The 25,943-nt window shown below is 46.2% G+C and overlaps 1 protein-coding gene across 1 annotated transcript in view; it reads right to left on the bottom strand.

Annotated features, from left to right (window-relative positions):
• Positions 1-18,008, bottom strand: part of LOC119394248 (uncharacterized) — a 395,693-nt gene extending 377,685 nt beyond the window's left edge. The window contains exon 1 of the mRNA XM_049416039.1: positions 17,129-18,008. Coding sequence (XP_049271996.1) covers positions 17,379-18,008 — 630 coding nt within the window. The 3' untranslated portion in view covers positions 17,129-17,378. The remainder of the gene's footprint in view (positions 1-17,128) is intronic.
• Positions 18,009-25,943: the final 7,935 nt, after the last annotated feature.

Below are 25,943 nucleotides of genomic sequence, written 5' to 3' on the forward strand. Positions count from 1 at the left end.
TGTTTATCGAAACGAGATTTTCGCGCTCGACGTCTCTTTTTATTTTTTTCGTTAAGTAATGGAGGGAAAGAGAGAAAAGGAGTGCTCGACTCCAATCCGGTCTGAGGCGCTCGTTTGTGATAATCCTTTTAGTAGAACACGAACGGACGTCTTCTTGGAGGACGAGGGCAATGCTGCTCGCGAGGGCACCATTTATCGACGAAAGGTCCGGCGCAGCGCATGCAGCAGCGCCTTCGAGTGGGGGAAAGGTACTTTGAAAGGAAGGAGGGGCGTTGCGTCTGAAGCGGGTCACGGCTTCGTGTGGGGAGGGCTTCTTCGGTTTGTTCGAGAGCTCGCGCGGTTAGGCGAGGCGTTGATACCGAAACGAGGCAAAGTAGTGCAACGCGTGTCGGAAAAACATGAAAAACGTAACTACGAACCAAGTCGAAGAAGCCACGTCAAGACCACCGAGGGAACAGGCCTAGCACTACGTACTTAGTTTAGGGTTGGGGAGGGGAGGGAATGGGAGGGTCGACGAAAACGGGATAAGAAATTCCTTAAAGCCCCTCGCTCCGGTTTCTGCTGGCTTTAACGGTGTTCTGCGCGGGCGTTCTGGTCGTGCGCGCATTACAGCTGTCCTCTCCTTAATGCCGGCGGACGCCGCTGCGCAAAGCTAGAACAAAAGCCGTGTCTGTTGAGGAGATGTCTGGCAGAAGAGGCCTCCGGAGATGTACGAAGTCAAATACAAGAAGAAAGAAACGACGACAGCTCGTGATCGGCTTATAGCTCCTCTCCCTCGCGTGCTGATGCCTGTACTTGTCTTTTTTTTTCTACTTTTTTTCAACAATGGGCTTTGACGTGCTGAGCTCCTTCCGCGGGCTCCTCCCTGCAGCTTGCATCCTGTACTGCTGACTCCGTCTTTTAATTATTGTTTTTGTTTTCTTCACTTCCATCAATCCGACTTTGCCGTGAGAGTTTTCCATCGAGAGCGGGTCGCTCTCCAAAAAGTTTGGCGGGGCTCGAACTTGCGTTGTGTTAACAGCACGCAAAAGTTTGAGTGCCTGTCACCGACTCTTGGCCCTTCTTCAATGAGCGCACAAGCGCAGCGGACGCGAACTTCTTACACAAGAGTTCGAGGGAGCAAAAAAAAAAAAGCGTTGCCGTTGCAACGTTAAGGGACGGCGAAGTCTTAGTTAAGCTTCGACACCGTTTTCCTCATACTTAATTTTTTCTGCCTCGCCTTGCCACTGTAATTCAGTTCCTGGTGATAATTCGTCCTCTCAAAAGATCGCGCAGCATACACTGGCCCTTACGAACTGCTCTCACAGCATGACGCGTAATCAGGGCTGTAGCATTGAGTGCAGTAAATATAAATTCCCGTGCTCTTTTTGCCAGTTGTACAACTTAGTTCAGTGGCGGATCCAGAGGAGGGGAGCGGTAGGGGCGATCGCCCCCCCCCCCCCAAAGCCTGTGTCAGCCCTCCCCCCCCCCCTTCCTACCTGCAGTGCCCGTCTCTCTCCTCATCCCTACCCTACAACTACCCCCCCCCCCCCCCCGTCAGATGAAGGAACCCCCCCCCCATTAAAGTTGGCACCTGGATCCGCCCCTGACTTAGTTATCATGCCTCCAGTGTTGTAATCTCGTAGCCATAGTTGTAAGGCGTCTTCTTATGCAACGTCATCATACTACAGAAAGAACGAGGGATTCCCACGCTAACACTAAACCCCACTGCAAATCGAACTCCTTCCTCTGGGGTATTCTGCTGTGTTCGTTTATAGCGTTCATGTGTACGTATGCGCTTGCAGGTACGATGGCGCCTTCCACCGTATTCTGGAAAACGTAACATTAACTTTCATGAAACCGTGCAGTAATTTAGCCTTCCATTTCTTCTTTTATTCTATATGTCACTCAGATGGGCAATACTTTCTCACGACTCTTCACCAGCCGCCGATTTTAGTGAACAGTTTTGATATTCCAGCTCTAGAGACCATTCGAAAGCATAATCCACAGCACTGGGGCTTTCGCCTTTTTCCAAGTACGTTCAATGGTCGCCTGTAGGACCGCATAATAACATAGCTTCGCGAATACAGCATCAGGACAAATACGATGCAGCTTCGTAGCTGTCCAGACAAGATGGCGGAATGAACGAGATGCTTGGTTATTGCCGCTACATTCGTCTGCCCACAAGTAGACGCTTTCCTGAGCGCTTATTGAGCCCGCGCTTAGTTTTCATAGATTTTAACGCGAACTAAGTACACGAATAAGAATTCTGTTTGTTTGCCTCAACGTTCCATTCTCGACGAGAGGTGGCGTCCCATCGCACAGACGTCATACGTTACGTTACTCCTTTACTCGCACTAATAGGTCTCGATGCTGTCTTCGAAACTGCCAGCGTACACTCTAAGAACTGGACTCTCTTTTTATACCTGTGGAGAGTCATATGTGTGGCATTCCCTTTAGAGAGGCACGTTGAGTCTCTTTAGGAGAGTCGTGGAACGCACGACTTTCCAATGCAGAGTCAATGCACCGCTCTGCTAAAGAGCTTCAACTTGCCTCTCTAAAGGAAGTGCTACACGTGTGAGTCTTATGTGTATAAAAAGATAGTCAAAGGACTCTTTTTTTCTTAGAGTGTAGACTGTCCACGACGCTGGCGAAAACTGGAGCACACCCTCAGACAGCACGTTCAACTCTCATATTCCGTCCATCTTACATCTAAATGCCTTTGGTTAAAATGAGGTTTTAACGTGTCCACCCCTCACTGATCGTATAACGCCATTGCAACACTGCTAAAGTACGTACATTTATACTATGTCGATTGTTTTACATTTAAAATTTTTATTTTTTTTTACATACCGCGGTTGACGCCCAGCGGCACGTGGGCTATCGTGTCTTTCGTAAACGGCTTCTTGTTATCGAATTGAACACCATCTGTACGCCAGTTTCAACAACGTTGAATTAACGCATTCATAGCGGCATCGCAAGACGGACGGTGCATTGTATGTGCGCCGAAACTATTTATTCATCATCTGTTTCAAAATCCGGGATTGTGAAAGAGCGAAGAGGCTGTATAACATAGTGTATGACGCGGCTTTTTTATAGGAGGCACGGCCTCAAATCCTGCGTCGTTTGGACAAATAAATGCGGGCTTTCATAGTCATCTCCCTGTTTTTCCACGAGTTCACTGTAAGGCGCGTTTCTGTTTTTTTTTTTAATAGTCGAGAAGCCTGATGTTACATCTTTATGAGCGGCCCCCAACGACGCCCATCATTCGGTGCGTTACTAAAGGCATTTACGCGGCAATATGTTTCTGCGGCAAAAACACCGTAAAGCGCACTCGAATTGCGCGTCTCGCATTGTCTGACGGCCCAGCCGACGCTCGCTGACCTCCGTTTTTTTGTTTTAGATTTGTTTGATTTTTTAGTGGTGGGAGGACGTCGGTTCTGCATTCATGCACGCTCCGTGCAGCAGTACGTCACGAGCAACCGCTGTATGAATGCGGAAGAGGATTGCAAACACGAAAACCTGCCTCTTTAATGGCTTCTCGCCCGTGCTTACAGCAATGGCGAGAATCATAAGAAGGTGGTGAAAACATTTCGCGGATTTCTTCTTTTTTTTAAAGCCGTCCGAATGACGGCGGCTACAAAGCCGTCTGGGTCGTTTTGTTCTCGGAACGACATTTTAACCCCATTCTTTTTCCTCCGCTATACCCACGTGCAATAAGCGCCACCTAGCATAGGCCATTGAACCATGATAGGTAATAATGAGCCCTTGTGCGTCGAGAAAAATGAAGAAAAAAAAAACCTTCCGTCGAGATAGACCGCAGCGCGTGTTGCGCTGCGGTTTCAAGGGCTCGTTTTTCTTTCTTAGACAAAACATTAATGGGAACTAACAGACAATGATGCCAAGGAAAGTATAGGGGATGTTATTTGTAGCAATTAGGATATAAATGTGAAGAAAAGTAAAGTGGACGAAAATATACCTCCCTGCCAGCAGGGACCGAACCTGCGACCTTCGAATAACGCTTCCGAAGCTCTACCACTGAGCTACGGCGGCGGTCATCCTCCTGTCCACTTTATGGGGTATATATGTGCATTTAAACCTAGGAGCGTTAGTCAGCGCCGATCGCAGCCATGGCGGCGAGTGTGGAACACTATTTCTTTCTGCCTGTTGGCATGACGTAGCACGTGAACTTTTTTACGAGCCGGCAGCTGACCAATAATCCCTCGCATACTACCTGAAGGCATCAAGTCTGCCAGAACGAGACCCTCGCTATGAATGAAGGAATGAAGAAGATAATTAATTAATATCTGGGGTTTAACGTCCCAAAACCACGATATGATTATGAGAGACGCCAAGGAAAGAAGAAGACTTTTAAGGGCTCGTTTTTCTTTGTTAGACAAAATATTAATGAGAACAGGCACTTACGAATTTCGCCGTCGAATATTAATTGTTCGTAAATGAAGACAAAGCCTAATGAATTTCAATTGTTAAATGCGGTCAATTTAAATTAATGTCCAAGGTTTGTTAGTGGGCTGCTTATTGCGGGATAATCGTGCGCGATACCGAGGCATTTGGTGGACATCGTTCGATTGCACCTGCTCGGATCATCAATGCTATCCGCGATTTCAAAGCTGTTGAAATATTCCTTCGAGGAATCTTCGTTATTATCCGTATAGTCCACGAAAACAGGCTTGCATAAAGCTGTAATGACGTGACTTATGCCACGCCAGAAATTTAAGATAAAGAAGAGTCCGATACGTGAGTGCAACATTGCGCTTATGATTATGATCCTAATAAAGGGCAGAAACCGAAAGTGACGGAAACCATAAATTGTGGCAGGTCGGAGCCTAATGCACAGCTACGGCATGCCCTATACCATGAACCATGAATATTTCGTTCTTTTTGTTCGGAATATTTGCTACAAGGAAGCGAACAAATTAACGAGTGCAGGGGAAGATGTCAAAATCCCCTAATAAGACGCATGCAGGCCTGTGTGACGTAGGTATATATATACTGTAACAAGGAGCCAGCGCATTTGTTTTCTGTTATGCGTTGGACAAAACCATCTGGGACGACAATCCGCTTTATTTGGATCTTCCCGAGAGTCTCGGCACCCTTTGTTACACAGCCACAAAAAGGTAACGATTGCCCGTCGGAGACGCAACTGCCGGGCGCTCACCGGACACATTGAAGAGCACAGTTCTTTTATCATACCATTTGCGAAACTCCGATTCGCAACCCGGACATGCCCATAAACAAATCTGCGGAGGTTAGTCAAATGACTGGACACCGTGGAGCAACGACCGAAAACACACCGCATCGTTGCAGCCTTCGCTGTCACTGCGCGAGTTATCGCGGGGAGAATTAGAAGTACTTTCAAGAAAGCCCGAAGAGAACTGTGGTCGCAACATCTTTCAAAAGTTAAGTACAACCACACCCTCCTTTCTGTAACTCACACCTTTGATCAATAAATATTGAGTTAGCGTATGAATGCCAATGCGTTGAAATATGTGTGAGTGGGTATAAACGTGAGCCGACGTAAGGCTGACAATAATGCTGAAGATGCGTGATAGGGCCATATGTCGCCAAAAGAAGCGGGGCTCGCTCAGATTCACTTAAGAAATTACTTTGCGCTTAGCTAGATTCAATCTGACTAAGTCTCACCAAAATGTTGCTCACCCGGACTCACTCAGACTCACGACTCGGTCTGAGTCTGAGTGAGTCAACTCGAGGTTGAGTTACTGACCTGTGCACGCATCACCGATATATAAAATCCTTAGCGGTAATTGTGTTCAGACAAAGGGTGATGCTCCTTTGTGCTACTACCTGCTTATGATACCCGCCCAAGTCTGCTGTGCTAGCGATGACGTTCAACAAGAGCTGCTGCAACATGTGGTTGTCTGAACTTCTCGTACTTGCTGTGTAAAGGCACTAAGGAGCGTTCAAACGGGGCAGAAGATTAAGGAACGAATTACACGGGCACAACAGCCAATATGAAGCACGCATATCAGCGGACTTGCGAGATAATTGAGACCTTCGCAGTTGCCGCGTGTGGTCCTTCTTGCGTCATCACGGCCGCGAATCGTGTGTTTGACAAAGAATCGTTCTCCACTACCACATTAATCGCCCCCGCGGGCATTCATTATTCCCTGTTCATTGACGCAATCCCTTTTCTTTGTTCACGTATTGTCTCTACATTTCCATTGTCTATGCCAGTTTATCAATACGCCCTCCGCAGTCAGCCTTTGTTGGAAGTCAATGCCCGTATTGTATACTTTTATTAATCCTTTGTCCTATCCTTGCGCTGCTTACCGCATTATGTCGTCACAGCTGTTGCCTTGTTTTGCGAGCTCTTTGAAAATGTGTAAGAGAAGTGTTTTCACGAAGTCTACGCTTGATGCGCGCTCATTACGCACTGCGTAATGACAAATGAAACTTGTTCTCACGTATTCTTCTTGGGCCGGAATAAAAAAAAGCCGCATGCGCCAACCAGCCATGTGTCACCTATAGCAGGCTTAATTTTTAAACTGTAGAGATAAAAACTTGAGTTTCTAGCAGGGGCGATATCATGACGTGGCAAGTCAAAATTTCTCGATTTCCCAACGCATTACATTTGCTGTCAATGGTATAACTCGGCTAGCTGGTATACTGTATAGCAGGTGAAGTAAAATTCTTTTTATGTGGTCTGACTATTGAATGTGTCCACTGTATTCTTTGAGAGTAAATGACCCCACAGTGCGTGCGCGCGCGCGCGTGTGTGTGTTTGTGTGTGTGTGTGTGTGTGTGTGTGTGTGTGTGTGTGTGTGTGCGCGCGCGCGCGCGTGTGTGTGTGTGTGTGTGTGTGTGTGTGTGTGTGTGTGTGTGTGTGTGTGTGGTGTGTGTGTGTGTGTGTGTGTGTTTGTGTGTAAGAGAGAGAGAAGGAAATAAACAATAGGTACGTGCACAGATGGCAACTGTACACGTGGAGAAGTGGAATGATAGAGGAAAAACGCATGAAATGGGTCTGGAAACCCAAGAAATAAAACAAATTACACCATTTCCCGCTAAAGGGGACCATGAGGCGATGCGAAGTCGGAGCACTTGCACGATCGCGTTCCGTTGGCGTTCGTTGGGCATGCTACCGACCTCGCGTCGTGGAACGCGAAGAGGAACGCTACGCGCGTATTGTCTTCCCTCTAGCCTGGCCGTTAATTCTCACAGGGCGAGCGGGGAACGCGGTCGACAGGCGTGCGAGAGGGGGGCAGCGTAGGAGAGAAGAGAGAGCGGGAGGTGACGCGCGTGCGCTGGTGCTCATCGTGGCGTTGCACAGGAGAGAATTTCGGCATGTCTAACCAATGGTCTAGCCCGCGTTTCAGAGGAAGAGTGGAAAGGGGGAGGGGAGAGGGGAAGTGGAGAGGGGTATGAGATAGGGGAAGGGGAGAGGGAAAAGGGGAGAGAAGAAGAGGAGAAGGGAAGTGGAGAGGGGAAGGGAAGGGGAGATAGGAAGATGACAGGAGGAATGGTGAGGGGGAGTGGAGAGGAGGTGTGTGGAGAGGGTATGCGCATGCGCAGTAAGGGTGGTCACGCCGCACACCACCACCACCACCGGATTGAACTCCGCCATAAGATACTTCGCATCTAAAACAGCAAGGGCCTCCATGTGCGCAGCTCACCCCAACCAGAATGGTCCCTCCCGTACACATACTCACGCTCACGCAGTGTGGATGAGTTCAAACAACACGGAAGGGCCGGCTGCCCTGGTACATGCGAGAGGTCTATGTCCAACGTTCAGAGATATTTACTTTGAAGAACAAGAAGTTTGTTGTTGTTGCATTGCTGTTTCACGTCGTGCACGTCGATTCGGCTTTCGCATTTTCCGCACAAGAACAGTTGTAAAATTTCCAGGCATGCTTAGCACTTTTCAAGAATGTGAAGGCGAAATCGTAATTGGACCTTCTGTAGACCTGCCGTTGAACTTTCTGCTGACGTGCTCAACTTGATAATGAATGTTCTGCTGCGTATGAAATGTTACTAACAGCTTAGTTAAGATTTGACTTGACACCATGTAACCGTGAACGATAAAAATAGATACAGTTAAGCTGGTTCCGTAAACTGCACTGGTTTCGTAAGCTCCGTTAAGCTCTGTTTTGTAGAAAACACACCGCAGCTAAATAAAAATTGGCGTCCGAAGGTTTTCATAAAAAAATAAGTTGACCTCACCCGAATAGAACAAAACAACATTAAGGCCGCTTCGCACTAGTGGTGGTGCCAAGCCCAAAGGAAGAGCGCGACTGGGCAACCTCGTTTGTTTCTCCCCACTTTTCTCTTTCTTTCCTCCTCTCTTTCTTTCTTCTTCGATCCTCCTTCTGTTTTTAATGTCTTTTTTCTGTTTATTTCTACGTTTCCTTTCTCTCTCTCTGGCTACTTCTTTCCCCTTCTTTCTTTCTCTCTATTTCTCTCTTTCTCATTTTTATATACTATGCTTTACTCTCTCTCCTCCTCCTTTCCCTCCGCCTCACTTGCACTTTCCTTTTCCACCCCTTTGCTATACTGTACTCTACAAGGATATGCTATGCTCTGTTAGCGGGCCTGGATAGCCGAGTTAGAAGCTCGCCTCGGATCGTGGTTACGGGGGTTCGAATCCCGTCCTCGCCAAGAATTTTTCTGTTTTTCTTTTTTCTGTTTCTTTCTTTATCTCTCTGTGCACTCATTCTCTCGCCCATCAGAGTTATTGCAGCCCACGCCGGACAAATCGGTGCACGAGTACTGGGAGCAAAGCAGAAGATGAAGAAGAGGACGAAGACGAATGCGAGGACGAAAAGAGCGTGTGCCGGTTCATGATGCTGATAATTTCGGTTCACTCAACACGGACCAATGCTCGGCACAAATAGCTTTGCTGTTAAAAGCTTCCAAAGCGACTCTTCCTAAAGAAATAACTAAATGGTTAAGTTGAGGTCTGCAATAGTTAAGACCGAAAGGAACGACAGCTCGGGATGCATCAAATGCCGCAAATGTTGCTGTAACTAACGACAGGATTGTGTTGCGCATGTCTGAAAGATATATGCGACGGTAATTACTCCTTCGAAATTTTTACCTTATATGAATGATTGTGCCTACTTCACATTGTGAAAACGCTTCGAGCACAAGCAAGTAATATGTCTATATTTCCGCCCTCGTAGTTTATGTTACGCTGTTAAGCAATTCTAAGCGCGTCTTATCAAAACAGCTGGCCATACGTTCACGTTTGCTTGATTTGGCTTTGTGTACTTTCGGCGCTGTTATCGTGGCGAAATCTTAAGATGAGCGGAACTATTATTCTAAAGAGAAGTGACCGAATCTTCTATAAAAAATTACTGCAATATAAAAAAATATGATGGAGATTTAAGAAAAGGTGTTCGCAGGCAACCTGACTGGCTTAAAGTACCACGTACAGCAACATTCAAGGTGCACACGCGCACAAAAGAAAGCAATGCTTGTCGTGGGTGACGAGCAAACTTTCTATAGGTTGTGATTTTCTCAATCAAATAGCCACCGAACCTCCATGAATCGATGCGACACTAGCTTGATTCATTTTCGCCTATAAACTACTTCTATAAATCTTCTTCGGTTAATTTCGTCTACTGAATGGGTGTGACATAACTTAACATGCCTTTTTAGTGTTTTGCGTATCTAAATAATGGACTTTTCGTTCTATTACATTTCACGGGACTTGTCTTGCGAGATTTTTATCCATACTTACGCGGGAAGATTGTGTTCAAAACGTTTTATGTGATATCTGCGGTGAACTGTTTCAGCGCATTTAATCCAGCTGAGTGACTTCTTTTCATTCGTGTTACTTCACTTTTTCACCAGCTACCAATGGGTCGTTTCGCTATTGTCTAACTGTGCTACCTGAAAAGATGTAGCCGACACCGGCTACACTTTCCACTATTTCTACCACATATTATCCATTAAACAAACAAAAAGAACTCATCGTAACTGTCGTGTTCGGCGACTATATTAGTGGTAAAAGCAGGAGTGATAGGTTATATTAGAAAAATGGACATCTCCACCGAGGGTGTACCGTGAAAGAAGCGCACGCTTGCTCACTTAGTGGTGCCATACTTCATTTGCCGGGACCGTCCCCGTGCTACACCGTGCCCGTCGTGTTTGCCTTCATCTCGACCGCACTTGTTTCTACCGGTCGTGCCAGCGTAGTGGCTGCGTAGTGCCCTGCGCAGTGCTCTCGCAAAGCCTCGGGGCCCCCTCGTGTCACTCGGAACAACAACCGAGGTTCCGGGTAATCTCCGCGAGGCCCTCTGGTGCGGCTCCTCTCCCAGAGCTCGTACGAGCAAGGGCAAGAACTTCAGGATGCTCAGGTTCAAGGAGACCCCTCGCTTGACAACGACAAAACAAGCGGAAAATCCCGCGAGACAGGCTAACTGAAGTGGTCGGTCCACCAGGGCGGAAACGGAAACCGTCGAAGCAATTAGGGAGCCTCCTTTCCTTCCGGCTCTCTTCCTCCTCGACTCGCAGTCGGTATAGAACTGTCCGCGTCACTGAGAATAGTCCCTAGGAGAGTCTGACACGCGGCCAAGTAGCCGACCGGCTTCTTCGCGTTCCATGTGGCACGCTTGATTTAGCTTTCTTTCGTTTGCCTCGCAGTCCGTTGAGGATTCCTAGATTTCTCCTTGTTTGCAGAAAAGCAAGATTTACCTCCTGCCTCCTCCTCTCTTGCTCGCAGAGAGCGAGAGACGAGACATATGCTTCCTTTCGGAAAGCCGTGCATGCATTGAGAGAGAGAGAGTGTGTGTGTGTGTGTGTGTGTGTGTGTGTGTGTGTGTGTGTGTGTGTGTGTGTGTGTGTGTGTGTGTGTGTGTGTGTGCGTGTGCGTGTGTGAGTGAGTGAGTGAGTGAGTGAGTGAGTGAGTGAGTGAGTGAGTGAGTGAGTGAGTGAGTGAGTGAGTGAGTGAGTGAGTGAGTGAGTGAGTGAGTGAGTGAGTGAGTGAGTGAGTGAGTGAGATTGGGCGTTTTGCTCGAGGATTGGCTTATACATCTTGGTGCTGCAAGATGCCGTTGACTTTGGCATTGATTTTGGTGTTAGATGGTCACTCTCTTTTCAATATGGTATCACATGTGCGCCTGTTTGTGTTGTACGAAGGTCACATGCTAGCTAGGAATGTCTTACACGCATTGATTATTTCTGACAAAATGCGCCACCTCTGTGCATAGAGTTAACTGCCGTGGTAGAGATCACCTTAATATTCGATCATGTTATATAAGCATGGATGCCTCTTGCGTCGCACTCATTTTTGTTTTGGTGATTAACGGTGGAAAGGCACAGCAGTGCATAGCCATATTCTGGCTTCGTAAGCGCAAGAGTCGCTGTTGGCGGTTCCGAAAGGACCGTTATGGCGTTGGTGTGCGTGTGGAGGCCGATGTAATAAGAAAGCCTATTTATGATCGCTGCATAACTCGTGTGTGTCCATAGCCAGCTCGCGGTGGCCGTGAAGGCCAGGCGCATAGAAAGGTCGCTCACGGCCACGTGTAGGTTTGCCGTGGGGTGAATTCCTGTCGAAAATTAGCCAGTAATGATCCACAAGATGCATGCAGTGTGACAAATACAGACAAGATTCTTCAGGCCATACCCGTTAATGAACAATCTTAGCATGTAGGCCACTTCGTTCCAACTTCTAAGAGTTGGCATCGAAGCTAAAGAATTCGCGATCGAAAAAACGTAGGGCAGCTCCGCAATAGCGGTGCGAAGGCTAAGGTAGCAGCGGAGCTGAGGCGTGCCCCTCCTCCTCACCGTCGCCTCCTTATTTCTTTCTATTTCTCGGTCTTTCTGTCTTTCTTTCTCTATCTTCCATTTCTATCTCTCTATCTCTGCATTTCTCACTTTCTCTTTTTATCTCTTTCTCTCGCTCTCCATATCTTTATATCTCTGTGATTTTCTCTTTGTCTTCTTTTTCTTTCTGCCTTTCGTTCTCTCTAGTTTTCTCTTTCTTTCTATGGTATGTTTTAATCTCTCCCCCTTCCTTTCCCTGCTACTGACCCTCACTCACATCAAGGGCTCAGCCAGAAATTTTTTCGGGGGGGGGGGGGGGGGGGCATAGGTCGGCGAACTCACTTATGAGTCGACTCACTCAATCTTACTCAGACTCAGATCGGCCCGTGAGTCTGAGTCTGAGTGAGTCTGGGTGAGGAATATTTTGGTGAGTTTGAGTCCGAGTGAGTCCCGTTGAGCAAACTTTTGGTGAGTCTGAGTCCGAGTGGGTCGGGTTGAGGAAAATATTGGTGAGTCTGAGCCTGAGTGAGCCCTCAGTACAAAATATATTTCTTGAGTGAGTCTTAGCGAACTCCACCTTTTATTGCCGACCTACAGTCATATGTACTCATCTTCAACATTACTATCAGCCTTATATCGGCTTACGTTTGTACTCAAATCTATTCGCACATATCTCAACGCACTCGCGTTCATGCGTCACCTCAATATTTATTGGCCAGAGACATGAATTGGGAGGGGTGCCATGACCTTCCCCTGCAAACTCTTTCACTGAAAGTTCTTGATAAAAATATCTCGTGTGAATTGGGTATTTCATAAAAATGTCCTTACTGGATTAACGATAGCTCATATTTGAAGGTATAAGATCAAAAGGCACTCGTAGAGCACCGATTATGTGAGATATTGGCATTAAATAGCATTGACACCAAGATCTAAAAAAGGTAGTTTTACGCTCGTGGACTCACTCAGGCTCACTCAGGCTCAAGTCAAGCCGTGAGACTGAGTTTGAGTGAGTCAGGCTGAGTAAAACGTTCGTGAGTTTTAGTTCAGTGAGTCCGGTTGAGAAAAAACTTTAGGGAGTCTGAGTCAGAGTGAGTCCGATTGAGGAAAATTTTGGTGAGTCTGAGTCCGAGGGTGCCCTCAGAGAAGAATATATTTGCTGAGTGAGTCTCAGCGAGCTTCAAGTTTCTTGCCGACCTATGGGGGGGGGGGGGGGGTTTCAACCATACTTTATTTATGTTCGTGTGGGCGTTTGTATGTGTGCGTGTATACATACACACGGTAAACTGAAAAAACCCCCAGGCCCTGCGCTGAAACCGCAGCACAGTCACAGCGAAAGCTGGAAGAGCGGCGTTTCTAAAGCACCGTTGTAAGCTCTCTTGGGGCTACTAATGCAACTACACTAGCAAGGTACCCACTACGCCACAAATCACAATTTTTGTGAAGTTCGGAAGCATCTACTAAGCCATTATCCGTCATTCTGCGGAGAAGCGAGGCACCAGCTACACGTTTGTAAGCATTATGGGCACTTTGTTGACGCGACGACTGATGACGATGAAGGATTATGGCTCAACCCTTTGTAATGGGTTGCAAGCTTTAAACGGCCCACCAGTTATGTAATTTGCATTGGGTGACGCCCGGTCGCAATGTCCCTCTCCCGCCGTACTGTATAACATACGTTGACGTGGGAGAGAGGGGGGGGGGGGCGAAGAACTTTACTGAGAGCCAGAGGAATTGGATCATGCACTTATGGGCTTCCTTGGCAACCAATACAAGTGCACTTGCGAGGAACCCACTAGGCTATAAATCATTGCAATTTTTTAGAAGTAGGAAAGGAGGCATTATGCCATTTTTCGTCATTCTACGGAGAGCCGTGGTACCTGCTAAACGCATGTAAGGCATTATGCGCACTTTGTTGATGCTGTGCCTGATGACGATGAAGAATTATGGCGGAGGCCTTTGTAATGGGTTGGAAGCATTCAACAACCTTCTCGTTGCGCAATTCGCATTGTGTGACGCCTGATTACACAATTCGCGTTGTGCGACGCTCGGTGTTTATTTTACTCTTCTACCACGCTATATTGCATATGCTAATGTGGTTCCTTCCCGACATGAAGCCTGTATAGGACCTTTTTGCAAAGCAGTTTCAAGCACCGGCATGGCTCAGAGGTTGAATACTGGACTCCCACACAGAGGGCCCAGGTTCGAACCTCGTTCCATCCTGGAATTTTTTTCTTATTTCGTTTTTTTTTTCTTATTTCGATCGATACTGGTTACGGACACCGGCGGCGGCGGCGGACAACTACGGCGCCAAAAACGGCCGGTGAAATGATCTCATAACAGCTTTCGCTGTAAAACTCAGGGGGGGGGGTTCGAACCTACCCCCAACACCCCCCCCCCTTCCCGGGCTACGCCCCTGCCTCACATCTGTCCTCCTTTTCCTCACTTCCCTTTCCCACCTCCTTGCTAGACTGTATTATACAAGGCTATGCTGTGCTCTGCTAGCGTGCCTGGACAGCCGAGTGGTTTAGACGCTAGCCTTCGGATGGTGTGTACACGGGTTCGAAACACGCCTCGCGAAGAAAACTTTTCTCCTAGAATTTCTCTATCTTTATTTCTCTTTCTTTGTCTTTCTTTCTCTCCGTACTCGTCGTCTCGCCATCACCGTTATTGCATCCCGCGCAGGAAAAAATTGGCGCTTGTGTTTTGGGAGTGAAGCATAAGATGAAGATGACGATCACGATGAAGACGAGGACGAAGAGAACGCGTGCCGGTTCATGATGATTAGTTTTCTGGTGACACCGCACGTACTACGGCGAGCTACAACAGATTCGCTGTTAAAAAGCAGGATGCTGTATTTTGTATGCTTGGAGAGCCACCTTAATTGAATTCAACCTTCTTCTTCTCCCTTTTCTTCTTTAGATTTGCTGTTGTTCGAAATCTGCCTGTACTAACAAGCCGCAGCTTGAAACTTTAAAAAAAGAATTCGTGACAATTAACTCGAGGAGTGAATAGGCCGCTTTGCCTCAGTGATTGATGGAGGTAACCGTATATTCAATTGAAAACTGGCCAACCTGTGTTTGATGCAAGGTACCGCGTGCAGATATTTGCGTTACCGCGGAACTACAGCTGCATCGTTGCTGCTGTATCTAGAATTACGGTGCCGACATTAGCTGTGTTGGGTATTGTTTCTATGTGTTTAACATTTCGATATTCATTCTCGTAATAGTACGTATAGGCTTTACGCAGCGATGTTTTTATACTTTAGAGAAACAAAAACCATAGTAAACTACATTAATTGCGATAATGCGTGTAAAAGACTTGTTGTTGAAAAGAGATTGGAAATACGGAGTCCTTCAGCTAGATTTCTCTGTAAATGACACTTCCGCTTCGAGTTATGCTTTATTTTTGGATATTTTACTACTTTCGCGCGGTGTTGTCTCCGGTGATGAAGATAGCCGCTTGGTCGCACCTCGGAGCGAAGTGCTCAGATTGACTGCTTTACTGCTCTGGTAGGTTTCCTACCGTTGTATTGTGACAGTCACCTTTATATGCAGCAGGCATCGCAAAAAGCATCGTTCGCTAGGTCATTTGCACTCTACCACGCATGTGCACACGGTACACTGGCTACTTTACGACATTGAATACGGGCGCGACAAACGGTATGATGTTGATAGTTGTCTCCAACTCGGGGCAGTCGCGGTGGCCCAGTGGTTGCTCGTATACGGTGCTCGGCTACTGACCCGAAAGACGTGGGTTCAATCCCGGCCGCGGCTGTAGCGTTCGGATGCAGGCAATATGCTGGTGGCCCATATAATGTGCAGTGTCAGCTGCACATTAAGGAATCCCAGGGTGATCAAAATTATGGGGAGGCCTACGGCGTCTCTCCCGGCCTGAGTCGCATTGGTGCGTTAAATTCCATAAACCTGTTTTCTCAAACAACTGATTGTGTTTTGCAGTATATACTTGGTTTGCTAATCGGTTATCAGTTGAATATTGCTAAACGTTTGTTTATTATCCAACATTAGCTATGTGCTCAAAATTATGCCTTCAGAAATAACTAACAAAGATGGTTCCATCGAGTACCGATTTTTTCCTTTGAGGTTATTAAAATTTGAAGAAAAAATGCGGAGTGCGAAGACTTGACGTCAGTAGTCGTTTGTGCACTGTTATTACGGCGCTGTGAAGACTGCTTTAATTTTATTACGTCTGCATACTGCGTGAAAACACACACACACACACACACACCAGCGAACAGGAGCATTACAACAGTTTTGAACGGTGTTCTATCGTACGTTAGCTTGCAACAGTGGTAGCGTTTTTTTTTTTTTTGTTATTTCCAGAATGAAATTTCTAACATGGTTGTCAGGCTATCGCTGGATAACAGTGCATATAGCTTCTTTTGGGCAGGCAGGCGGCAATTTCCACTCGAAATTACACTAAGCAGGCAGTATATTTGAGGTAAACGAAGCCTTAAAAACCAAAAAAAGAAATCTGAGCGAAATGAAACATCACCAAAGCAAGATCACTACGCCATGAACTTTTGAATGGAAGACTACCTAAAGCTTCAAACTTAAAATTTTGGATAACTGACCTAGACTAAGCAGCCAACAAAGCGCGCCACAGAAATCGTTTTGGCCGACTAGATGAATCTCCAGGCTATAGATTGTTGACTGATCAACATGCGGCACGACAGTTTTGTTATTCAAGTTTGGGGCTCGTTGCTTGAAACACTCGCATATCGCATCACTCCTTGCGTGTAATTTTTATCGCGTCACCAGCAATGTGCGTAGGTGTGTTTTCGGTATTACTACCTCAGAGTGCGGCGAGAGCCGATGCTGTGAACATTGGTGTAGAGTAAGCGGCAATCGTTCAGAGACCACCGAGGCATAAGAAAAGGCTGAATATTCCAGCTGCTGCAGCAGGCAACCTTGAATTTATACTTACGGCCTGTTATAAAACTCGCTAACAACATGTACTTTGCAGTTTGGCTAGAAATAGCCACAAATTGCCGAGAACAAAGTTTTCTCAAACCTTGTGGTCTCTAAACCTTTCACTCCGACTGTACACAAGTCAACGATGATTGTACTGCCGACTTATTTAGGACAGCTTAGCGTTCTCCCATATATAGTTCTCTAAATCGTTGAGCACTTTCTTCTTAACACAGGATCATATCTTTATTAGGCGCGCAAACGAAGTTCACCACGCTGCACAGAAGCTGTCGATCACACTTGCACAAGCGCATTGCGCACCTTTCGCAACAGTCACATACTTGGCAGCATAACACAACACTCACGCGTGAAGACATCTGTTTAGATGTACGTACTCGTAGTTGAGTTCTCGAGGCGGACGCAGCGACGTGTCGGTCACTGCGCAACCGGTAGCCTCGGCCGTTCTTTACGAGTACCTCTGCCCATTACGAGCCCACCGCAGTCATTCGTGATGCAAGACACGCACATTCCAAAGCTCAGCTGGCACCGCTCTCGGTGCCGCAGCCAACAAACGCTTCGACTTCTCGAGCTACTACTCCCCCGGGGCGAGACGGGAGCCGCTCGCTCGCTTAAGGACGTGCGGTGATTCAATGACTGCAGTGAAAAGGCATGCGAATGACGACTGCTCTTGGTATTAGTAGAATGATTGGGGTGTGCGACACGTGTTCATTTCCGCTTGTAAGGGATGATTTCGCTGTCGGCCGCCTTCTTCATGTCTTGCTCGAGATCGGGCGTCGAGCTCCTGATGATGGATATGATCTCGTCCCTGTACCCCAGACGTATGCTGTTGAACTTGAACTCTTCGCCGAGGTTCACGACTTTGACCTGAGGCACCGTGAGGCGCAGCCGTAGCGTGACGTTCATCTCCTTCCAAGGTTCCACGGCGATCTTCATCTGTAGGTGCGGGTTGAGGAACACTCCGCTGGCGCGCACGTTCCTGGGCGGGTACGTCGAGTGCTTCAGAGTGCCCGTGATGTCGACGCGAAGCTCCTTGGTGGTCAGGTTGCAGCGTATGGTGATGCCGGTGGCCAGCGCGTGTTCCTCGTGCGCGCAGTTGCCGTCTCGTTCCAGCTTGTTGTAGCCGGTGATGAAGATGTCGCCGAAGTAGGCCCAGATCTCGGGTCGGCCGGCCACCGTCTTGTTGTAGCTGTCCTTGGGCCTGTACGGCGTCTGGATCTGTTGGCCCAGTTCGCTGAGCACCACGTCCACGTAGTCGTTTACCTCGTCCACCGTAGTGGTAGTGACCAATGAGGCTGCGTTATGAGAAATCATGGCAGATATGCAGTAGCAGATCATGATTCAGAGAGCATGGTAAAATGGCTTTGCCATAATGTGAACGGTCCGGAAGATATTTTCCCTTTAAGCTGGAAGGAACCTCTCAAGACTTCCTCTAAACCACTTGCCCTGGCTGCATAAGCTCTAGCTTTGACCTTTGAAGTGAAAAACATTCACGTCGCGTAGTGATATCGCAGCACTTGGTTTCTCGCACCGCAACGGTATAAAGCAAGCCTTACAGGACAAGTAATAGTTCCATATAATCAATTGGTAAATACACGAAGAGAGAGATGAAGACATCATTTGAGTCGTCCTGGATACGTCCAGGCAGTCCTACTTTTGCCATGCTACTCAAGATGGCGCACTGTAAGCAAAGAAAACAACAACACGGTCTACTTGACTCCTGTTTGTGGTATTCCCTGGCATCAAGAGTATTCGATGAGTAGATTTTTCTTTATGGCTTCCCATTTCATGAAGTCACGGCAGTCACCATCCTACTTATAGCCATTCTTCGTTACGGAAACTGTCCTGACCGTACCCGTTTATTCGCCCAGGGTAGAACCTTTCGATATGAAATAATTGTGTTTATAATATCCAGATGATAAATAATGGTGAATGCATTTAAACCTCTGCGATGCGCCTTTAAGAAGCGGTTCCTGTAAACAGTTAATCCACTAGAAAAGCAGTTCACTTTCTTTCTCGACAATGCTACTGCATGGCTATATTGCGCCCCCCTCTCTCTCTCTCACGCACGCACGCACGCACGCACACACACACACACACACACACACACACACCACCACACACACACACACACACACACACACACACACACACACACACACACACACACACACACACACACACACACACACACACACACACACACACACACACACACACACTTTCAAGTCTTTGACGTGCGAAATGCTACTCCTGCTTGCCAAGACGTGCCGACGATTTTAAATGCAGGGCTTTTTGTAAGTGCGATTGATTACCGATCGTATCATCGGAAAGTTACACAATTTTGAATATTTAGTGGACAGACTTGTGGGTCTCTACATGATTGGGAACCCCTAACGATAATTCAGAGTAATCTCTTGTTCTCGTGATAAAATATCATTAGTAGATAGCAACATTTCTTAATGTCAGAACGTGCAGAAAATGGTTGTGCGCATTAAGCAACAATCTAGGCCAAATAAAATACAACAAATCAAAAGTGCACGTTAAATCAGGTCATTTAAGGTAGATACATACACGCGGCACTGACAGCACTGTTTTCTAAATGACTAAGGCGTTTTGCTGCCACTGTACATATGAATCAAAATTACGTGCTGAGCCGCCTTTTGTGTGCAGTAAATATACTTTAGCGCCCAAACCGTGTGCGCTGTTTGCAGACCCCATTGTCATATAGCGTGTTCTTAAATATACAACAGCTAGAGTAAGCAGGGCGCCAAAAGTGCAAAGAAGTGAAGTTTATTTTTATGCTAGAGCGCAAGTACCTGGAAGTTAAAGTGAAATCCAACTATTCGCATTCATGGCCAGTCTGGCCAGAGAAACAAAACCGACTTTCTTTTTTTTCTGTTTGAAGCGTCAAATGGTTTCTCTTCTAGCTTCAGAGCAATTTGTTTTTATCATCGACCACCACGGAACGTTAATTTGACCAAACTTGCATTTGGTCTAGTAACGCAGGGAATAACTTATTTTACCTCTGGTTTTGTGTGCCCTAACGTAAAGAAAAGTAGGAAGATACATGTTTACGCTGTATGTCGATGGAAACTCATTATGGGAGTACGCTTTTTTTTAATCAAAAACAAGCGAGCTACATTACCTGCGACAGCCTGGCTAACTACAGGCTGTTTAAGAAACTTCCTTTGGTATACTGTAGTTGTAACGCCCAGGGGAACGAAAATAACTTTAATACTATTCAGATGTCTGGAGTGTTGGGTGGACGATGGAACCCACGAGCACTATGTCGAACAGGTTTGCGTTTTGAATGTGCAGGGCGCATTGTCTAGGCACTTTGTAAATAGAGTGCATATGCATACACAAATGCGAACAGGATATCGTGCAAGAGCACTTACCAAAATTTTAGGCACATGTCTCATTGCACGCTACTTAACTTATGAATAAATTCACATAATGTTTTTCGGCAATGAGAAATTTAATAGCTGCACTGACGCAAATCTCACTATAAACGGCCCGCCGGCACTCCCATTAGCGACTTATGTTACTGCCGTACAAAATACGTCTAGCAAAAGAAAAAAGAAAAAAAAAAGCGCTGTAATGCGGACCAAGAAATCGGGGTTCTGAGCCGAGTCACATTTTTAATCCCCGTAATCGCATGAAAACGAAAATAAATAAGTAATTATCGCAAAAAGACTTTTTGTGCAAGTGTTCCTGACGACTTAGGCTTCTTTGATGGTGTTACGTTGTGTCTCGTTTAGCTTTTAATGCGCTCGACTTATATCCAGAAGCAAGCTTAAGCGATACCAACGAAGAGTGTGAAATTAGTAGGTTACATTCGCGTGATTTCGAGTTCCACGGTATATTCAAGTTCCGAGCCTATCAGGAGACAGCCATCTGCGTAAAACGGAGCCCATTTCGCGCTGCCATTTTCGTAAGGGCAGAAAAATAATCTGCCCTTAATTCCAATAATATAGCTTGTATCGCTCAAATGAACGCGCAATACACGAAGTCACAATAAATTTACATCGGGCCACTAGCTTTCCTAAGTGCCTTATAGCTCGCATTCACGCGTGAGCACGTATGCAGGTTTTCAGTGAAGTCTACCAGTGTATCGAATACTAATTCTGTTGGTTCGTTGCAGATAAGTCAGTTTTTGAAAAGCTTTCGTTTTAATCTAAGATTACGTATGCAGTCTCTATCGCTTCCTTTGCATAAGGAAACAAGCAAGAAGTTTTGAGCCTTTTATCCCCGCCCTTAATTTTCATTGCTCAAGCAAAGTATTGCAAAATAAATTAATGCCGGAATTTCACTTACCCGAGGTGAAAAGCGCGAAAAGAAGCACGGGCAGCATTTCCTGAAACGTCAAAAGGGTGAAATTAGTGCACCAAGTGGACAGATTCGGACATTTTACTGCATTGCTGAAACAGTTGAGAAAGATAAAGCGAAAAATTGTTCCATGTGTTATGAAGGTGCTTGCCCATTCACTGAGCATGCTACACCGTTAACCATGTCCCGAATAAAGTGATAACTATATCCAGGAACGGATATTTTTTGGTCTAGTTTCCTGGCTATATCTAGCACTTTAAGCGGTACCTGGCAAGAGTGTAGTTTATTCGGCAAGGGTGATGTTAAAAGCTTCCCGTAGGTTGCGTGTTTTTATTATTTAATTTTACGGACTTAACGTGTTCTTTGTTCATGCAGCGTAGATGTGTGTATATCAGGAAATGGGCAGCCGAAACTGCTTAGCTATGTACTTTTATGGCCGGCTCAAATGTAGCAAACTTTTTATGCTTGTTCAATTAATAACAAACAACCCCCACATACACAAGTCCTGCAAACGCAAGCTTCCTTGGGTCCTGTTTTGAAAGTCTCGAAAAAGCTGCCATCGTCACCGCCGTCTTCACGAACAGGACCCGGAGATGCACGTTAGGATACCGCCAACCATGAAAAGGTGCAGCACAAGCTTACTGCACAGGTTCCTACTAGATGTCGCGTTCCTTCGTCGTTACCTACATCTTATCGGCCGTGAATACAGGTCGAATTCTAAGGTATGTGGCAGCCCCGAGACCACTGAACACCTCTTGTGTGTCTGCCCGCGATATATCAGGGAAATAAAATTAATGACCGCCTTTTCGTTGAAATCTATGAAGTAACAAGTATCAGAAACTAAGTTCTGCTAGGGCCTTCACCTCGTCATCAGCGCAATATTCTGAAAGCGCTGAAAAAGCTTTTGCGCCAGACAGAACTCGACAAGAGATTGTAAATAGTTTTTGGGCATTCAAGGTTTTGCTTCATCGCCACTTTCCTCCTCCTCATCATCGACACCTTCTCTCCTCTCTTTTCCACCTCCTCCCCTTTCCTAACGCTGGGTAGCCGGTCATAAAATTGATTCAGACCGACCTCGCAGTCTCAGCTCTTCTGTCACAATAAACCTCTCTCTCTCTAATGCTCATCTTTGTAGTAGCTAACGGACATCAAGTCTCACCTCTTCACCAAACAAAGGAAAATACATGAACGCTCAGGCACTTTAGCGAGTTTCACGACTAATTTTCTCTATTTCATATCACGAATACAACAATTTCGAGCACATGCTCTGGCTGTGCCCTGCCAACGCGGGTACAGATTTTTCTGACCAGTCGTCATGGGACTCAGCGCTTCAAAGCACAGAGCTCATAGCTCAGCTCAAGGCTGTCCAGAGGGCCCGGGCCGTCGCCGAAGGACTCTGTCTACCGGCCCCGACCTGGGTGGAGCCGCCGGACTGATTGACGGGGCCTTCGGCACCGCTTTCTTTCACCTCAGGACCTGAATAAAGTTCGTACTCACTCACTCACTCTATTTCATATATTGAGTGAATCAGTTGAAAAACCCTTGAACGTGGGGTGTCGCTGTAGGCGACGTTTCGACAAGCAGACTTGTCTTTGTCAAGGCAGCCTTGACAGAGAATGTTGCATTTTTGATTAAACATACAAATTAAACATTCTACCCGTCAGGAACGACCTATTGTGCGATTTTACGTCGTTTTATAGTAATACAAGTCTGCTTGCCGAAACGTTGGCGTTAGCGACACTCCCTGGTCAAGGTTTTTTCAGCGATTCAAGTTTCCATCTCCTCCTGAATTTCTGTCTTAAGATAATATGTTGTAACACAGTCTCTTTTATCGTCTGCACCCTTAAGACGCGCAAAGATGGCTGTTAGAGATATTACTTCTTAAACTGCGACGCACCTCCTGCTGTTTTAAGAGACAAAGTGGGCGATATTCGTCGATTTCTCCAAGGCCAACTGCGGTGCTTATTTCATATAACTTATCATCCTCTTGAAACGATTACTGGCTCTAGGCAGTCCCCGTGTTATCGAAAATGTCGGTGCAATTAAATTCTCCCTCGCCGACCTTTCACGTCACCTTCAATTCGTCATTCTCAATGCAAAGAGGATACGCTTTCAAAAAAAGATAAGGGGCCAACACAACACCCGGATAGAATGACAATGAGTTCGCTGCGTGTACGCGCGCATTTTGCAGCGCAAGTTTCTCGCCGGAAACTTCGACTGGAGGTTTGTTTGTTGTCTCCACAATCGAACATGTACGAAGACCCTCGCTGGCAGCCGTGATCAATATGGCCTGTTGGGAAGGATTCTGTCGTACCCTTTATAATCGACGTGGCCTTGAATATTAATTAGACACAAGAAGCAACATAACAAATGCCCGGCAGAAAGAACTCGCAGCTACGTACATGAACTGACTTCAAATACGGGTGCGCCTTAAGACACGCACGTCGAATAATGAAGGAGTCGATAGATTTCTTTAGCGTTGGCATTTATTCACCGGTACCTATTCTTTTCCATCACACCAAGGCAATCTTTTTCTGAAAGAAAGATGGCCGGCGTCATGAAAAGCCTGCATTCCTCTGCGAGGAAAGTTAGGGGGAAAATAAAATCCTGTCTACCTACTGAGAAACGCAACGTCGGTAGATTGCCGCCCACGAATTTAGCATTAAAACAAGCCGATATCCTTGAGCGACTGCGTGCAGCCGGGCATGTCTTTGCGACACGCGGGGCGGCGTGTCTGTGTCCAAATTGAATCGCCATGAGTCATAATATCCGGACGGATATGTTAAGCGGCTTACGATGAGGACTTGCGAATGGTTTTGCGACGATAAAAAAAAAGCAATACGAGTAGCGAAAAAAGCAAAGCCACCGGCGTTATTCTGGTTAAACTAGTCGTAAAAAGGTTTACCTTCACGGACATGTTCTACGAAGATTACGACGTAGGGCGCTTAATAATCGTTAAGAGTGCCCCTTTATGGCCTCCTTATTCAGAGCTAATCTGGGATTACTATAGCTAACGGTGTCAGTCAGCGTATTATGACAGCGCTGCCTATCGTGATCAATACGAAAAAATTGTACTATGAAGCGCAGATATCGTCTAACATGGGCCATCAAACATAACTCTTTTCAAATATGCGCACACGTGCTCATAATGAAGTAATAATGTCCCGATATCTAGTGGTCCTTCAGCCTTTCGTGTACTTCCGTACGGTCTTATTATGTTCTTAATGACCTATTCACCTTTATCTCATTCAATATTTTCACCCTTCTCTATTCAATGACATGGATGGCATAGTTAGTTGCTTTTGCGTTCCTCTGATATTACTCCTGGTTAAAAAAAGAAAAAAAAGGCATCCGCAAGTAACTGGTTTAACTGTTCCTTCAGCGTGCATAGTATTAAAGAGGCAAAAAGTTAAGGATACTCCATACGTCCATCTGAAATGTGAAAGCGGCTCCTCAAGAGGCCGACCTGCTAACAAATAAAACAGGAATCTGCAAAGGTTTGAATATTATTTGTAGTCTGGAACACATTTCATAAATATATATGAAAAGACTTCGCTACACTGAAAATGTAAAGTTTCGCTACACTACATGATTTACTCATCATAGCGCACTTGCTTAGACATATGTTTCAAGTTCGCGAATTCTTTCCGCGCTGTCAAGTCCGCAAAACCTGAAACATTTAGGATTTCAGTCCAGAACAGACTGCAAACACATCTTTTTTTTTTTTTTTTTTTTACCGTTTACCAATCGCAAGTTGCGATTCGTTGTGTAGAGGTGTTCATGCATTGCCATTACATGATTTTTTGTCTCCAAGTGATTTATATAACATAATATCATCAATCCCATTCCTGAAATAGCAGCAGATAGACTGCGTAATCTAAAAAGAAATCAAATAAATCAAAGTGCTTAAGATCCTGCTATCGGTCAGAACGTCCACGTGGATGAAAGCCTACACGCGTTTTACTTGTCGTTTACTGGCAGCCACGCAACCGAAGCTTCCATTTAGCGTGAACGACAAGCACGGCACCAGGAAAACACCAATGGTGCGGTAAATGCAGTAGCAGTAAGCGTAGATGCTGTACATTTCCCTCACGCGAAAAAAAAATTGATCGTTGTCCATTCTTAAGCTGGCAGCCGTTGCACTTACGACACTCCGGCGTTTTCTCTTCAGCCGTGCCATATGGAAGCATGGCGAACTCCTTGATCACGCTACTCTCCGATTGCTTTCTTCGCGTGGCACGAGTGACCGTCACGCACTGAATAAAACAGGTTGTGAGATGGACCGTAAGTAATTTGCATAACGATAACGTATTCAAATGTTCTTCTCGTTCTGTTCACTATCTGTGCACATTCTTGCGAGCCTACAAACACGCATTCTTTCAAACCTTCACGGAAACCGTCAACTAAACCCGAGACAATTGTGTGTCAGTGTTCATGTCCTTATTCCTGCAACCTCATCGAGCTGGTCAACGGGCCGTTTTTAAGGGTATGTGAGTACGATAAGCTACAGGGTTTAATGACCCTTTGACGCAGGGACAATTTCATTTATGCCGTAAACGATGCCTTCGCACTCACCATCACTTCACATGGCTAGAAGTTACATCGCTATCATCTAAGCTCATCATGCGGTGAAGGCAGTCTCGTGAAATCCCTTCAACACGCACACCGAAGCGTTGGCGCGAGCTCAGGAGACATCGTGTTGCTCGAAGGTTCAGACAAAGGGACAAAGAGGACGACAGCTGGTTTCTTTTCTTCGAGAGAGAATCGTACCTGTGGTATCACATTCTGTTGGCAATTCATGATATACCCAGGCGAAACAATCGCCTTCTATGCATTCCATGCTAATCCGACCTATTGAAACACTACCAAAACACTGAAACGCTTCCGTCTTGACGGCCGCATTCTTCAGCTAACGCCAGCCCAGGTGTTTTATTTCCCAGC

Source organism: Rhipicephalus sanguineus, chromosome 5 (assembly GCF_013339695.2).
Source record: "Rhipicephalus sanguineus isolate Rsan-2018 chromosome 5, BIME_Rsan_1.4, whole genome shotgun sequence".
Classification (NCBI taxonomy): domain Eukaryota; kingdom Metazoa; phylum Arthropoda; class Arachnida; order Ixodida; family Ixodidae; genus Rhipicephalus; species Rhipicephalus sanguineus.